General features: G+C 39.6%; 1 protein-coding gene across 3 annotated transcripts in view; it reads right to left on the reverse strand.

Annotated features, from left to right (window-relative positions):
• SEC22A (SEC22 homolog A, vesicle trafficking protein) overlaps positions 1 to 17,578 on the reverse strand; it is a 66,016-nt gene that overhangs the window by 5,520 nt on the left and 42,918 nt on the right. For 2 of the 3 annotated variants that reach the window (XM_007528897.3, XM_007528896.2), the window contains exon 6: positions 5,271 to 5,336. The exons of the other annotated variant lie outside the window; for it this stretch is intronic. In XM_007528897.3, coding sequence (XP_007528959.1) covers positions 5,271 to 5,336 — 66 coding nt within the window. The remainder of the gene's footprint in view (positions 1 to 5,270; positions 5,337 to 17,578) is intronic. 3 annotated transcript variants of the gene reach the window in all.

Consider the following 17,578-nt stretch of genomic DNA (forward strand, 5'->3'; position numbering starts at 1 on the left):
AAATAAATAAGTGGAAAAATTTTTTTAAAAAAACCACTCACTATAAATTTATCACATTCAACAGAAAAGTAATTTTATTTTTTATTTGATAGGACAGAGATATCAAGAGGGGAAGTGGAGAGCAAAAGACAGACATGCAGCATTGCTTCACCATTTATGAAATTTCACCCTGCAGACTAGGGACCTGAATCCAGGTCTTTGTGCATGGTTACAACCAGGTGCACCACTGCCCACCCCCCAAAAAATAATTTCTAAGGAAAATATAAGTATTTAAGAAAACTAGATTAAAAAAAAAAACTGGGTCACTTAAGTTTTTGATATATCTTTAAGTGCATATATTAAAAATAGTTTCCTAAAGACTTCTCATGAGTTTCACAGTCATATTTTAGTCCTAAATCTTTCTAATGTAATCCAAGGAAATGTATCACTCCTAAAAGATAAAGTCTAATCCCCATCAAAGTCCCACCAAATTTCTTTAAGAGGAATAGAACAAATGCTACAAATTATCAGGAATCAGAAGATACTTGGAATCACCTAGGCAATCTTGAGAAAAAAGGTAAAAACTAGAGGCATCACACTCACAGACCTCAAACAATATTACAAGGCTAATTAATGTATTCAAAACTGCCTGGTATTGGACCAGTGGAACTGGATTGAGAACCCAGAAATCAGCCCCTACACCTCTTGATGTCTAATATTTGACAAGAGCACCGAAAACATTAAATGAAGGAGAATTTCCTCAACAGATGGTGTTGGAAAAATTGGGTTGAAACATGCAGAAGAATGACACTGAACAATTCCATCTCACCACAAACAAAAGTGAACTCCATATATCAAGGATTTGGACACTAAGCCATAAACCATCAAATATTTAGAGGAAAACACTGGCAAACCTCTTTTCTACGTAAATTTTATAAGTGTCTTCAATGACTCAAATCCATTCACACAGAAAACAAAAATAAACCAATGGGACTACATGAAACTGAAAAAGCTTCACAGCAAAAGAAATCATTATCCAGGGAGTTGGCGGTAGCACAGTGGATTAAGCGCACATAGCATGAAGCACAAGGACTGCCTTAAGGATCCTGGTTCGAGCCCCCAGCTTCCCACCTGCAGGGAAATCGCCTCACAAGCAGTGAAGCAGGTCTGCAGGTATCTTTCCCTTCCCCTCTCTGTCTTCCTCTCCTCTCTCAAATTCTATCTATCCTATCCTACAAAAACAACAGCAATAACAATAACAACAAGTACAACAAAAATGTAAAGGAAAAAAATGGCCTCCAGGAGCAGTGGTAGTGCAATAACTCTGGAGGCAAAAAAAAAAAAAAAAAAAAAAAAAAGAAATCATCATCCAAATTAAGAGACTCTTTATAGGATTAGAGAAGATCTTTGTCATATGTCAGACAAAAGGTTAATAACTAAAATATACAAACTTAGCAAAAACAGAACAAAAAATTAAAAAAAAAACACCTATCCAAAAGTTGGGAGAGGAGGGGGCCAGGCAGTGGTGCACCTGTTTAAGTGCACATAGACTAAGTGCAAGGGTCCAGGCTCAAGACCTTGGCTCCATGCTTCATAAGCGGTGAAGCAGGTCTGCAGGTATTTTTCTATCTCTCCCTCATCTTCCAATTTCTCTCTGTCCTATCCAATAATAATGGAAAATGTGGTCACCAGGTGCAGTGGATTCATAGGGGCACTAATCCCCCACAATAACATTGGAGGCAAAGAGAAAAAAAAATGTTGAGAAAGAATATGGACAGAATATACACTAATTAAGAGATCCAAAGGACCAACAGACATATGAAAAAATTCTCCAAGTCACTTACTATCAGAGAAATATAAATAAAAACAATGAGCTACCACTTCACCCCTGTGAGGATGTCATACATCAGAAAGGACAATAACAACAAATGTTAGAGAGGTTGTGGAGGTAAAGAAACCCTTCTGTACTGCTGTTGGGAATGGAAATTGGTTCAACTCCTGTAGAGAGCAGTCTGGAGAATTCTCACAGGGCTAGAAATGGAACTACCCTATGACCAGGCAATTCCCCTCCTGGTGACCTTAGGCCTAAACACCCATCCAAAAAGATCTGTGTATACCTATGTTCACAGCAGGTTGTAATAGCCAGAACCTGGAAGTAACCTAGGTATCCAACAACAGATGAGTGGCTGACAAAATTGTGGTGTATATATACACAATGGACTACTACTCAACTATTAAGAAAGATGAAATTGAGGGTCAGGCAGTGGAGAACTATCTTAAGTCCACATAGAACAAAGCTGTAAGAACCCATGCAAGGATCCCGGTTTGAGCCCCCATCTGGAGGGGGTCACTTCACAAGCGGCAAAGCAGGTCTGCAGGTGTCTTATCTCTCTCTCTCTCTCTCTTACCCTCCCCCTCTCAATTTCTCTATGTCCTATCCAAATGGCCACAAGAGTACTAGATTCATAGTGTATAACCCTGGAGGCAAACAAACCTTCACCTCATCTTGGATGGAAGTTGAGGTAATTATATTAAGCAAGACAAACCACAAAGAGAAGAATAAATGTGTGACGATCTCATTCATGGGCAGAAGTCAATAAACAAGACCAGAAAGGGGAAACACAAAGTAAATCTTGGTGGGCTTAGACCTCTAAAGGGTCCCTCTCTCTCCACTACCACTGGTTGCTTCCATAAGAAACGGCATCTTGTGAGCCCTTCCAGGACCTTGTCCTCACCATAAAGCAATGATGGTAGGGATAAGCCTCAGTCTCTGAAGGGAGGCTGGGGTTATCCTGCCCTACCACTCAAAAAAGACTTGTCCTGAAATGAGTGCAGTCTGCAGTGTTCCTCAGATGTGACCATGAGCTTTAAGTTCGGACAAACAGGGACTTAGAGGTTACACAGGCTCTGGTGCTAAATACAAATAGTTAATTTTAGCCACAGATTTTTTTTTTCAAGAACAGGAGCTACTTCCTTTTCTCTACTCTGATACCATTTTCTCAGATAATATTTCTTTTTTTTTTTTTTTTTTTGCCTCCAGGGTTATTGCTGGGGGTCAGTGCCTGCACTATGAATCCACTGCTCCTAGAGGCCATTTTTCCCATTTTGTTGCCCTTGTTGTCATTATTATTGTTGTTGTCATTGCTGTTGTTGCTAGATAGGACAGAGAGAAATCGGAGGGGAGCAAGGGGGAGAGAAAGACACCTGCAGACCTGCTTCACCACCCGTGAAGTGACCCCCTGCAGGTGGGGAGCCAGGGACTCGAACCAGGATCCTTACACCAGTCCTTGCACTTTGCGCCATGTGTGCTTATCCCTCTGTGCTACCACCTGCCCCCCCCCAGAGGATATTTCTTATCCAACCTCAGGTTAGCTACCAAACTCAAGCAAAACTACCATAGCTGTGTGCCCCCAGGAACATGCCTAAAATGGCTTCCCAAGCTTCCTTCTACCCTAAAATACCTAATCTCATCTGCTCTAATCCTACTTTTTGGTTCCTGTTCACTAACCATTTTGTTTCAACTTAGGCCATGTCACTTTCCAAACATCAAGTTACAGATGCTACCATGACTCTATCCTGACTTCTCTAGGTAGATGACCTTACCAATGTGTCCTGGACCCTCGCATCTCCAGAGTTCTGGTCCACTAGGGAGAGATATAAACAGGCTGGGGGTATATGGATCAACCTGTCAACACCCATGCTCTGTGAAGAAGCAGCTACAGAAGCCAGAATTCCTACCTTCTGCTCCCCCAAAACAACCTTGATCCATAATCCCAGCGGGGGAGAAGTGATAGGGTGAAGATAAGAGGGCTCTGCACTCCAGCTCCATCAGCACCCAGAGGGAGAGAAGGAAAAGGAGAGGGGCATATGGAGGTAGCTATGATGTCATGAACGGCTTGGAAGGGAAGAGAAGATAGAATCAGAAAAAGAAGGGGAAACTATGTATAAATGTGGACAGAGAGTTGTAGAGATGATGGTTGGCCCATATCTACAACCTTAGGGGAACTGTGGCAGACTGCAGTGGGGAGACTGAAGATTCAGAACTCTGGTGGTGGGAATGGTGTGGATTCAAACCCCTGTCGACATGTAATTCTGTAATATAAAAATAAATTTTAAAAAAAGTAAATCTTGGACTGGTGGTGTATTTCATCAAAGCAAAGAACTTGGGGGAAGGAGGACAGAAAGGGAGTTAAGGAAGGGGAGCTTTCAGGTCCTAGTACACGATGATGAAGTACACTAATTTGGGAGGAAGAGTGTTTTGCTGGAATCTATCTTGGTGAGATGAGAAACTGTACCCATGCACCAACAATTGTACTATAAACCATTAACTTCCCAATAAAAGAAAGAAAAGAATCTTCAGATTATATTAATCTTAATATATTAACAAATATTGATCTATATAAACTATTAAGTAATAAATAACTAATACATTTTTAAAAGGATTAGAAGGTCTTGCTTACCCCAACATATTTTAGCAAAGACATTCCTTAATTTGGATAACTGACAGGAATACTCTCTACTTTCCCTGCAGGTCAGTGCCTCCTCTCTCCTGGGAGATACAAATACCCATCTACATATCACCCAAATACAAAAGTTCTTCCCTCTCATTTCCTTTCTTTTTAAATTTTTATTTATTTATTATTGGGTAGAGATAGAAGCTCAGAAGGGAGGGAGAGAGAGAGACACCTGCAGCACTGTCCACCACTTGTGAAGCTTTCCCCATGCAGGTGGAGACCAGGCTTCCCTATCATTTCCTGTCCATTCTTGCTAAGTTTTCTTTCTCAAGGGCCTCACCCTCCACCTGCTCCCCATCATTACTGCCACTACCACAGTAAGTGTTCATCACCTTTTGCCTAAAGTAATGGAATCACCTCCCAACCAATTTGATTCTGGTCTCTCATAACAATCCATCCTACTAATCACAGCTAAATTAAATATCTATCCTAAAAGCCCTGCGTTTGGTGTTCTGTACTCAGACTTTGCCCCAACATACAAAATCCTCTACCTAGAAAACAGATAGAGCTTAGAAGATGAATAATCAGTCACCAGTCTATGAGGAGCCTTTATTGCTATAGGCAGATAAGCACTTCCAATGAAGGCCCAACACAGAATTAACATTATACTCACTGGGACCTATATTCACTCAAAATGGAGATGGGAGTCATAAATCTAATAAAAGTTTATATTAAAAGGAGCAGAACTCAGACATTTTTATGTATTTAAAGTGAACAAGTGATTTTTATAATCAATACCTGTATCAAATAGCAATGTAAAAATAGGAAATAACCTACCTGGTAAAGGCAGGCTGCTGTTCCAAGAAAAAATGCAACAATGTAATTAAAATCCTCACCATCACTCTGTAAAAACAAAAGTAAAAATTATTTTTTTCTCATGGCAGCTCAGTTCTAAAAATAATTAATTGGGACAGGATATGAGGATGTTTTATGCACAATGGTCAAATTTTTCATAATACAGAAATTCTCAAGAGCTCTAAAGTGGAAAAGTAGCAGATCATAAAAACCATGGAGTACAAGGCAGAAGACAACCTGTGCTCCTCTATCTTCCTGGCCTTCCTGTCAACTCATATTATCCAAGAGAAAATCAAAGTCAATGGGAAAATATCTCCATGTAATGAATGGAGAACTTGTAAGGTATACACACAACAGTCCAGTGGCATATAAAGTTAATCCTGCTCACTAGGTTCATTACTTGACTCAAATAAATATTGACAAACTTTACTATCTAGTAAGTACATTAATGAAATCTCCAATAAAGTGATTTACAGGATTGGAATAAAAAACTAAAAAAAAAAAAAAAAAAAAAATTTTACTGTCCACTAGAGTGTGCTAAATCCCAAGGAGAAAAGTCAGTCATGTATACTGCACTAGGCAAACAACCACTCAGAAGGAATAGAGATCATGCCCAGAATATGTTTAAAAAAAAAACTAACAGACACATGGACATGTAACAGTCCATATTTTTTCTGTTTTTGTTCTTCTCAAATATCTATATCATTTCTTTCAATGTGTTTTATGAAGTAAAACAAAGTTGAGAGAGAAACATTAAGTTTCTTCTAAGAGTATTAAGTTTAATCCTTGTGAAAATTTAAAATGGAAGTCACTTGGGCTGGGTGGTGGTGCACCTGGTTAAGTGCACCTTTTACAATGTACAAGGACCCCAGTCCCCACCTGCAGGGGGAAAACTTTGCAAGTGGTGAATCAGGTCTGCAGGTATCTCTGTCTATATCTCTATCACCCCTCCTTGTTGATTTCTAGCTGTCTCTATCCAATAAATTAAATAAAATGAAAGTCTCTCTCACTGACAATATTTCATGAAATAATATAAAGAGAAAAATAATTTTCCATTTCCTTTTGGACAAAAGAAGTGACTTTAAGATGTTGGGAAATGGCTTATCCAGTTGTGATACTCTTAAAATAGGCATAATTAATCTGTCTTTGATCATATATCATACGTATTTTCTCAATATACTAAATGTTCTACAAATACATAATTTGTGGTAACTATTCTAATTTAAGGATTTACCATAATCTGTTCTCCTACAACTGCATATTATTTCCCCTAAATTCACACTATAAGTACATAACTCTTAATTGCCTTTGGAATATGAAAGATCATATTTCTGAAGTCAGATTTGGGTTTTATCTTTATTTAGTAACACTGTGATCCAGATTTCATTTCAACTTCCTTTTTTTGAAAAGTAAAAATTACAGGGAGGAAATAAAAATTACAGATAATAAATGAAGCAACATTTGCTAACACAAAGAACAGTCATTAGCACACTGCAAGTACTCAAAACATCCTAACTTCTCTCTTCCAAAGACTACTATCTTAATGGAATTATCTTTCAGCGATGTGTGAACCATCTGTGTATTGGCCTTATCTTCTCAACTATATTTCTTCAAGGCACAAAATAAATCTTACTACTTGCATGTAACTGTATACATACTAGGAATTCAACAAATGCATGTCCAGCTGAGTTTAGTTTTGAAAAATCTTTATTTCGACTTGCAACAGAGATTGTCTACAATCACCTTTCAATCAATACTTAGTAAACAATTATGGACCAGGTACCATGTAAGACAGAAAACAATTAAGTTCATATTAAACCCAAGGAGCTCATTCTAATCAAAAAGACAAATATTTAAACAATTCCCATCCAAAGTGGTAACTGATGGTATAGGTACATATACAGACTACTAAGGGAGACTAGCAGGACACAACTATTTTCTCATGAAAGAAAGGGAAAGGCAAGGTTTGCCTGAGGAATTAAAGCTTAGTCTGGGTTTTAAAAGATGAACCGGTATAAACAGCAAATAAAGTAGGAAGAAAATTCTAGGCAAAAGAAGCAGCACCTCATTCTCAAAGAGAAAAAAGGCTAAGATGATTCCAATGTTTCTTGTTTAACCAACATTGAATGGTGCTTAGTCACTGAAATGTGAAAACAGCAGAAAAGTAAATCTGAGAATAGAAAAAATGGAATTCACTTTTAGCATGCTATTTTGAAGTTGCTAGTGAGATATCAGTAACTACATTTAGCAGACAGTTAAGTCTGCTTTAGCAAAGAGATCTAATTTGGTAATCCAAGGTCAAGTGGGGGGTGGCTCAGTGGTAGAGTGTATGCTTTGCATGTGTGAAGCCCTGGGTGTTTGAAATGATTAGAAGAGCACAAAAGACATCATTGTAGACTAAGACTGAAGGTAAGGGAATGGAGATAACAAAGGTAGCGTATTCTTTTGAAAATTAAAAGGGAACATAAGACAAGAGGCTTTTTATTGGATTTTTTTTTAAGACTGACAGGCTAAAAAATGTTTAAACGCTAAAAGAAGAAAACTAGCAGAGAAGCAAATGAAATACAGTGAGGGAATAACCAAAGGCTGGGGAAAGGTGGAACAGCGGCTTAAAGATGAGACAAAAGTAGGAGTGAGAAAAGAGGGAGAGATGCAGGGATAAAGGTATATTTAGTACTGGATAAGAAGGGATCAGAGCAAATAAAGGAGTTAAAAAAAATGAAATGACATATTCATATATTCAATTCAGTGGAACAGAATTGAAAGCCCAGAAATAAATCCCCACACCTATGGACATCTAATCTTTGATAAGGGGGCCAAAGCATTAAATGGAAGAAGGAGGCTCTCTTCAATAAATGGTGCTGGGAAAACTGGGTTGTAACATGCAGAAGAATGAAATTGAACTACTTTATCTCACCAGAAACAAAAATCAACTCCAAATGGATCAAAGACCTGGATGTCAGACCAGAAACAATCAAATACTTAGAGGAAAACATAGGTAAAACAGTTTCCCACCTACACCTCAAGGACATCTTTGATGAATCAAACCCAATTGCAAGGAAGACTAAAGCAGAAACAAACCAATGGGACTACATCAAATTGAAAAGCTTCTGCACATCCAAAGAAACTATTAAATAAACAAAGAGACCCCTCACAGAATGGGAGAAGATCTCCACATGCCATACATCAGACAAGAAACTAATCACCAAAATATATAAAGAGCTCAGCAAACTTAGCACCAAAAATGCAAATGATACCATCCAAAAATGGGCAGAGGACATGAACAAAACATTCACCTCAGAGGAGATCCAAAAGGCTAACATATGAAAAACATATGAAAAACTGCTCTAGGTCACTGATTGTCAGAGAAATGCAAATTAAGACAACACTTAGATACCACCTCACTCCTGTAAGAATGGCATACATCAAAAAGGACAGCAGCAACAAATGCTGGAGAGGCTGTGGGGACAGAGGAACCCTTCTGCATTGCTGGTGGGAATGTAAATTGGTACAGCCTCTGTGGAAAGCAGTCTGGAAAACTCTCAGAAGGCTAGGCATGGACCTTCTATATGACCCAGTAATTCCTCTCCTGGGGTTATACCCCAAGGACTCCATAACACTCAACCAAAAAGAGGTGTGTACTCCTATGTTCATAACAGCACAATTCATAATATATAAAACCTGGAAGAAACTCAGGTGCCCAACAACAGATGAGTGGCTGAGAAAGCTGTGGTATATATATATAATGGAATACTATGCAGCTATCAAGAACAATGAACCCACCTTCTCTGACCCATCTTGGACAGAGCTAGAAGGAATTATGTTAAGTGAGCTAAGTCAGAAAGATAAAGATGAATATGGGATTGTCGTTTTCGATGGGTTATGTTATTTTCGCCGGGCTGGCTTCACGGGCGGGTAACAGATGACCAGGGACTCATGTCTGGGTTGTACGCAGTCTCTTTATTCATGCAGGACGCAGCACAATCTAAGACGAGCTAAGCTAAATTCAAGGTAAAGTACTCTAAAACTCACAATGCTGTCTTTATATATACTTGCCAAGTAGGGTGGAAACAGGATGTGACATAGAGAGGGTGGAGAGAAAAGTGACTGGTAAAAATCAGAGTGTGACAAGGAGGGGGCGGAACAGGTGAGAATCCTATCACTGAACCACCAATGCCCTGGAGTGCTTTATGTAAAAGTGATTTATGTAAATAGACCAAAGCTTTGGATCAGTAAAATCCCTATATAGGCATATGGTTAAGCAGAAGCCAGGGGGAGGTGGCAACTAACCAACATCTCCCCCTTTCTTTTTAACTTTTTGCCATAGTATCAGGAGTGCGGGACACTTTGTGAGGCAGGGAGACTGATAAGAGGCACACCTTTTTTGGGGTTCTACTGTCCCTCCTTGCTCAACCTCTCTGTGGAGAGAGAGACTAACAGGATTGACACACCCCTCAGGCTCAAGCCCTTCCAAGCTCAACCATATCCTCACAATTCCCCAACATCTTCCTCTTACTTAATGGCCATATATAACTGGGTCAATGTCTGTAAAAGGCTTCATCTCTGTCAGGGGAATAGCAGTGTAGGGGTGAACGGAAACCTGTTGGGAAGAAAGCAGAATGATAGTGTGTAAGTGTCTTCAAAAAGAACTAGCACAAGACAGGGAGGGATAAGTAAGAGTAGCAAGAGACAGAGTGAGCCTGATTGGTGGAGGAGTGGGGGCCTGATAAGCCGAGGGGCTAGAGGGGTGATCTGGCATTGCAAAATCCCGAGTTAGCTGGCGGTAAGTTCTATGAACTGCTACAGTCATTCTTCAAGAAGTCCAGCAGTATAAAAGGAGTGTCCAGCAAGTTCTATAGAAGCATCAGTCCAATGTCAACGGCCAGGAAATAAATGCCACACGTCTATCTTGATGGAGGAGGACGGCCACTGGAACTTTTCTTCTCTACAGAGAGTGACCTGGAACCGCCAAAACATGGTGGGCGAAACAGAAGCAGGAAGAGCAGACACCGATGGTTGAGAGAAAGGCAGTAGGAAAGTCTTGTCCTTCGGAGTCTGTGAATCAGGTTCTCTAGATCGTGTCAGGTCACATCATGGGTTTCGGGGGATGGCTGTAATTGTGGGTGATGTCAGAGGTCAGGGGTCCAAGATGGATTTCTGGGGATTCTATATGAGCAGATGCTTCTTTATGCGAAGGCTTGTCATAGCTGTAGTCAATTACTTATGAAAAAACTTTGTAACAAATTAGAAGTTTACTACAATTGATAACTCAATGATTATAACTGGTTTAGGTATCTTTATAATTTCGTGTAAAGGTCATCTTACGTGACCTCATGTAGCAGTCTTTATATAGCAAAGTTTTCATACCGAATTTAAGTTACATATATTGATTCTTAACTATTTTTACATTGGGTTTTTAAGCAAACTCAGGTTACTAGAGTTAACACATTTTAGTGACAATTTTTTTTTTTTTTGGTACATTTACAATATCAGATTGATGCCAAATTTGTTGTGGATTAATTTCCACATGGGATGACCCCACTCATCAACAGAAGTTAAGTAAGAAGATCTGAAAGGGAAACTAAAAGCAGGACCTGACCAAATTGTAAGTAGGGCACCAAAGTAAAAACCCTGTGGTGAGGGGGTAGACATGCACCTTCCTGGGCCGGAGGTGGGGTGGGGTGGGTGGGTGTGGGTTGGAGGGATGGGTCACAGTCTTTTGGTGGTGGGAATGGTGTTTATGTACACTCCTAATAAAATTTAGTCATATAAATCACTAGTTAATTAATATGATCTTTGTTGATCTCACAGCAGCCTATGACACGGTCTGGCACCGTGGTCTCCTAGTCAAGATCTCAAGATGCCTGCCTCCATGGGTGGCCAACACTATATCGTTTCTTCTCCAAAACAGAAGATTCCGGGTACATCTGGGTGACAAGTCTAGCAGATGGAGACTTGTCTCAAGTGGCCTCCCCCAGGGCTCTGTTCTGGCTCCTACGCTATTTAATATTTACATCAATAACCTCCCAGAAACTTCTTCAAGGAAGTTCATCTACGCCGATGACATCTGCTGTGCAACTCAGGCATCCAAGTTCGACATCCTCGAGGAAACACTCACAAAAGACATGTCTCTGATATCTGATTACTGTAAAAAATGGCAACTAATCCCTAGCACTGCAAAAACGGTATCATCTGTTTTCCATCTACACCATGCCTCGGCCTCGCGTGAGCTTAATGTGCAGCTTGGCGATACGAGAATCCGGCATGAATCCCAGCCAGTCTATCTTGGCATTACTCTCGATTGCACTCTGTCATTTCACAAACATCTCATAAAAACTGCAGCAAAGGTGGGCGCGAGGAATAACATCATTGCAAGACTGGCCAGCTCCTCATGGGGTGCGAGCGCTTCCACACTACGATCATCATCTCTGGCATTATGCTATTCCACTGCAGAATACTGTGCCCCAGTATGGTTCCGTAGCCCCCATGTCCACTTGGTCGATTCCAAATTATATTCCTCCATGAGGATCATTTCTCGAACCATCCGTTCCACCGCGGTTCCATGGCTGCCAGTTCTTAGCAACATCGCCCCGCCAGATATTCATCGGGATGCGGCATCATCTAAGTTCATTTCCCACGTCTACGCTCGACCGGACCTGCCAATATACGCGGATTATCTTCGCCCACCCTGTTCAACGCTTGACGTCTCGTCACCCAATCTGGTCCCCTACGCCTACACTGAACTTCTCTGTTCCAGTCTCTTGGAAACAGAGCTGGCAGTCAGCTGAGGTAAAGAACAAACACCTCATCACAGATCCCTGCAAGCGTCAACCCGGCTTTGACCTAGCACGTTATGATTGGGCTCTCCTCAATCGGTATGGAACAGGCCATGGCCGGTGCGCCGCTATGTTCCATCGCTGGGGAGCCAGAGACGACCCGAACTGCCCCTGCAGCTACAGACAGACTATGACTCACATAGTCAACGACTGCCACCTCTCCAGATTCAAAGGAGGTCACGAAACTTTACATCAGGCTCAACCTGATGCTGTTGACTGGCTACGGAAGAAGGGCAAACGCTAGAAGAAGAAGAAGGGGGAAAATTAATTGTATGTCTCGAAGTTTTTAAACACAGACTGAGTCTTTTTAATATATAGGCTGTGTATTTGAAATGCAGACTCTCTCAAAAGCCTAGACCAAGTAGATCAGAAGCAACCAATAGCACAGCTATATACAAGATACTGGGTACTGTACAGCAAACCCTAACAAAAGGACTTTTCAAAGTTAACCCAATTACCAAATAATGTGATGATAACATTAACTATCCATTGTCTTTTTGAACCCTAAGACAGCAGGAACCTCACATCCCCACTACAGAGCCTCTACTTCCCCCAGTCCTGGAACCGTTGGATAGGGCCCACTTTCCTGTATGCTTCTCCCAATCCATATCAAATAATACTGCATCTGCCGATCACAACCTAATCAAAACAACGATTGCCACCTCAACATGCTTCACCTCAGACTGTGTCCAGAGACTTCACGTGTGGAATGACAACCCTTCAGCTTCATTACTCCGGTGAGACCTGTCCTTTCATAGTATTCTCTAATTCCATCCCAGGTGGTTCACTTTCTAACAAAGTCCCAAAACCTAGATATACACCAGTTTCTGTGTGAGAGAGCATATGTTCACACCTATCCATAAACTACTGCAAAATATATACCTGAAAGTAGAAGCACACTAGAGTTTGCAGTGAGTACCCCCCTAACACTTCCTCTCCACTATTCCAAGCTTTGGGTCCATGATTGCTCAACAATTTGTTTGGCTTTGTATGTTAACTCTCTTTTCAGTCACCAGGTTCCAGATGCCATCAGGATGCCGGCCAGGCTTCCCTGGATTGAAGACCCCACCAATGTGTCCTCGAGCTCAGCTTCCCCAGAGACCCACCCTAACAGGGAAAGAGAGAGGCAGACTGGGAGTATGGACCGACCAGTCAACGCCCATGTTCAGTGGGGAAGCAATTACAGAAGCCAGACCTTCCACCTTCTGCAACCCTCAATGAACCTGGGTCCATGCTCCCAGAGGGATAGAGAATGGGAAAGCTATCAGGGGAGGGGGTAGGATATGGAGATTGGGTGGTGGGAATTGTGTGGAGTTGTACCCCTCCTACCCTATGGTTTTGTTAATTTATCCTTTCTTTTTTTTTTTTAAACATTCTTTTTTTAAAAAAATATTTATTTTATTTATTTATTCCCTTTTCTTGCCCTTGTTGTTCTACTGTTGTAGTTATTATTGTTGTCATTGTTGGATAGGAAAGACAGAAATGGAGAGAGGAGGGGAAGACAGAGAGGGAGAAAGAAAGATAGACACCTGCAGACCTGCTTCACCGCTTGTGAAGCGAATCCCCTGCAGGTGGGGAGGTGGGGTTCAAACCGGGATCCTTATGCCGGTCCTTGTGCTTTGCGCCACCTGCGCTTAACCCTCTGTGCTACAGCCCGACTCCCAATTTATCCTTTCTAAAATAAAAAAAATAAAATAAAATAAAATAAAAAAAGAACAAAAAAAAAGAAAATTAAAAGGGAACATAAGACAAGAGGCTTTTTATTATTATTATTATTTTAAGACTGACAGGCTAAAAAATGTTTAAACGCTAAAAGAAGAAAACTAGCAGAGAAGCAAATGAAATACAGTGAGGGAATAACCAGAGGCTGGGGAAAGGTGGAACAGAGGTTTAAAGATGGGACAAAAGTAGGAGTGAGGAAAGAGGGAGAGATGCAGGGATAAAGGTAGATTTAGTACTGGATAAGGAAGAAGGGATCAGAGCAAATAAAGGAGTCAAAAAAAATGAAATGACATATTCACCCTTGGGGAATGCTAGGATACCAGCATATCATTTTGAAAACTAATAAAAGTAAATTTCTTTTTTTTTAAATTAATTTTATTTTTGAGAGAGATGCAGAGAGAAAGACACACACACACAGAGAAACACCAGAGCACTGCTCAGCTCTGGCTTATGGTGGTGCAGGGGATTGAACCTGGGACTTAGGAGCCTCAGGCATCAGAGTCTATTTGCATAACCATTATGCTGTCTCCCCCACTGAACGGAAATTTCTATTTGAACAGGGGTAAGATTAAGTTCATATACCAGCAAAAAAATTAAAAACTACACAATGTATACAGTTGATTTTATTCAAATGTTTGCAATAATTAGAAAATACTAACATTATAGGCTTAAATGAGAATAAGAACACAAAGCTATATAATATACATGATATATACATGTGTATAGATGTGTTTACATGTATGTGTGCATGTAGGCTTATATATATACATGCATGCATTTGTGTATATACATAAAACACAGAGAAAATTGGGGGACAATTTTACTTTTTGTTTATAGATCCCCCTCAATTCTTCAGCAATGAGCATAGAATAGGAAATTTTGTCCCAGTTTTTCTGAAAGCAAATGAACACTGTATCATAGCATGGATATTATGCCATTCAATAAGTAAAAACCTTTCACAGAACTTTAATGTATGTAATTTATTTAAAAGCTATCAGCAAATGGGCCAGCAGGACAGTTCACATGAACAGTACACTTGCTTTGTCATGTGTGCAACCAAAGTTCAAGCACAGCCCTATGGCAGTGGGAAAACCTACGTGCTATCGTGTTTTCCTCTCCTCCTCGCCCTTCGATATAGGAGCTGGCCCAGAGTAGTAATGCCCCAATGATAAAGATAAAGATATACACATACACACATGCAATTAGCATATGTATGGGAAATAAAAACTCAAGGAATATATAGCAAGTTAATTACTTTTGCCTTCTACTAGCCATTACCAAAAAATTTTAGAATTAGAGCTTAGAGATCTTAGTACTGAAATGGTCCTTTAACCTATGTAGACTAAAACCTTTACCTTATAGAATAGGAAACCAAGATAAAAGAAGTCAGAAAGTCAGTTACTGGGACTCAGTATTTTAACTTCCAGGTGAGCATTTCTACTGTTCTATCAAAATACTTTAATTTTTTTCTGATGTACTACATGCAAATTATTTCTAGACTGAAATAATCTCACTAATGTCATTGTTTCAAGTTTTATCCTTAAAGAACACATGAAGTATTATAAAATAAAATTTCATGTATTCAAAGAGGTGCCAATTCACTGTAAACTCATTAACATCACTAAATTCAGTTAGAAAATATGTAAAAATAATATAATTTAAAAGTTTTTAAAGTATTTTATTTATTTATTTATTGGATAAAGACAGCCAGAAATCAAGAAAGAAGAGGATGATAGAGAGGGTGAGAGACAGAGACACCTGCAGCACTGCTTTACCACTTGTGAAGCTTTCCCCTTGTAGGTGGGGACCAGAGGCTCGAATATGGGTCCTTGTACATTATAACGTGTGGCTCTGCTAGGTGTGCCACCATCTGACACCTCTAAAAATAATCTAATTTACACATTACTATGAATATCAAATCAAATTTACCATATTAAAAAATTAGGGGGACAGGTGGTGGCACACTAGGTTAAGCACACATAGTGACCATATTAAAAAATTGTACTCCTACATTTCCCCAGACTGAACTTAAGACACCAAAGAAAAACTTCAGTCATCAACATCTTAGTAAATCCCCAGATTATCAACCTAAAAGGCAGTTATTAATCTAGAAGAAATTAATGTGCTGAATCTTTAAACAACATTTGTAATATACATGAATAATAATTTATGTTGATTCTCTAATGTCTCTGACATCAAGTTACATAACTAGAAGAGAAATGTGAGCAAATTTTTAGTCTTTAAGAATTTAAAACTGGCTCTCACTGCACTGAATGAAGCTTTGGAGGTAGGGTCTCTTAAACTCTCTCTATCTCTCTACTTTTTTTTGTCTCCAGAATTATCATTGGGGCTTGGTGCCAGCACTACAAATTTACTGCTCCAGGCAACCATTTTTTCCATTTTATTGGATAGAACAAGAAGAAATTGAGAGAAGGGGGAGATAGGGATGGAGAGACAAAGACCCCCTGCAGACCTGCCTCGCTACTTGTTGGTATGCATGAGACCCCTTCTGTTTCATTTGGTTTAAATCCCCCCTGCTTAACACTATTCTATTTACATAACCACTTCATTCTATTTACATAACCACTGTTAACAAGTTCCACCCTCCCTCCAGGGCATTTGTGGTTCAGTGATAGGATTCTCGCCTAATCTGCCCCCTCCTTGTCACACTCTGATTTTTACCAGTCACTTTTCTCTCCACCCTCTCTATGTCACATCCTGTTTCCACCCTACTTGGGAAGTATATATAAAGACAGCATTGTGAGTTTTACAGTACTGTACTTTGAGTTTAACTTAGCTCGTCTTAGATTGTGCTGCGTCCTGCATGAATAAAGAGATACTGCCTACAGCTCAACCATGAGTCCCTGGTCGTCTGTTACCCGCCCGTGAAGCCAGCCCGGAGAAAACAACATAGCCCGGAGAAAACAACAGCTACTTATAAGCATCCCCCTTGCAGGTGGGGGGCTGAGGCTTGAACCTGGATCCTTGTGTGGGTTCTTACACTTAATACTATGTGCGCTTTAAGCAGGTGTGCCACTGTCCAGCCCCTGATTCTATCTTTTTTTTTTTAAGTTTCGTAGACATACTTTTTAAAAAGTAAACTTTAAACTGATATCAATATATATAGTTCACACTTAGGAAGTGCAGTTCTTATTTTCCACCAGATCTAAAAAAAAAGAAAAAAAATATCCCAATAGATTATTTGCTTTTAAATCTAGTATTTGAGAAATACTTAGAGCACTTAAGCTGGGTACTGCCTTTCCACCTCCTCTATCACTACCAAGAACTGAATAACTATACTGCAAGTAACTTGAAAATAAAAGTTTCCCCTCCTGTGGAATTTATACCAAATAGATTTACCTTTAGTAGCCAAAAATTATTTATAGCTATTCTAGAGATTAATATTAACATAAAATTCAAAAATGAACCAAGATAAATTTAATAGTATACCTTAAACTGAATGGGTTTTCTTTAATGAAAATAAAAAGGGACATTTATCCAATATAAGATGTGGACAATGATAAATCTCTAATGAGAGAAAATTAAAAGTATGAGATCTCAGGTCATCAATTTTATGTTTATTTTTGCATATTAATTAGTGCTATAAAACCTGCACTTGTTAAAAATGACAAGCTTGCAGTCCCTCATTCTAGCCTACTTTAAACTCTTAACTTTATTGTTTATTACAGTAGTGCCACTGCACTGATGAGGTGTTTATTCAGGTTTTTGTTA

This window comes from Erinaceus europaeus, chromosome 9 (assembly GCF_950295315.1).
Source record: "Erinaceus europaeus chromosome 9, mEriEur2.1, whole genome shotgun sequence".
Taxonomy (NCBI): domain Eukaryota; kingdom Metazoa; phylum Chordata; class Mammalia; order Eulipotyphla; family Erinaceidae; genus Erinaceus; species Erinaceus europaeus.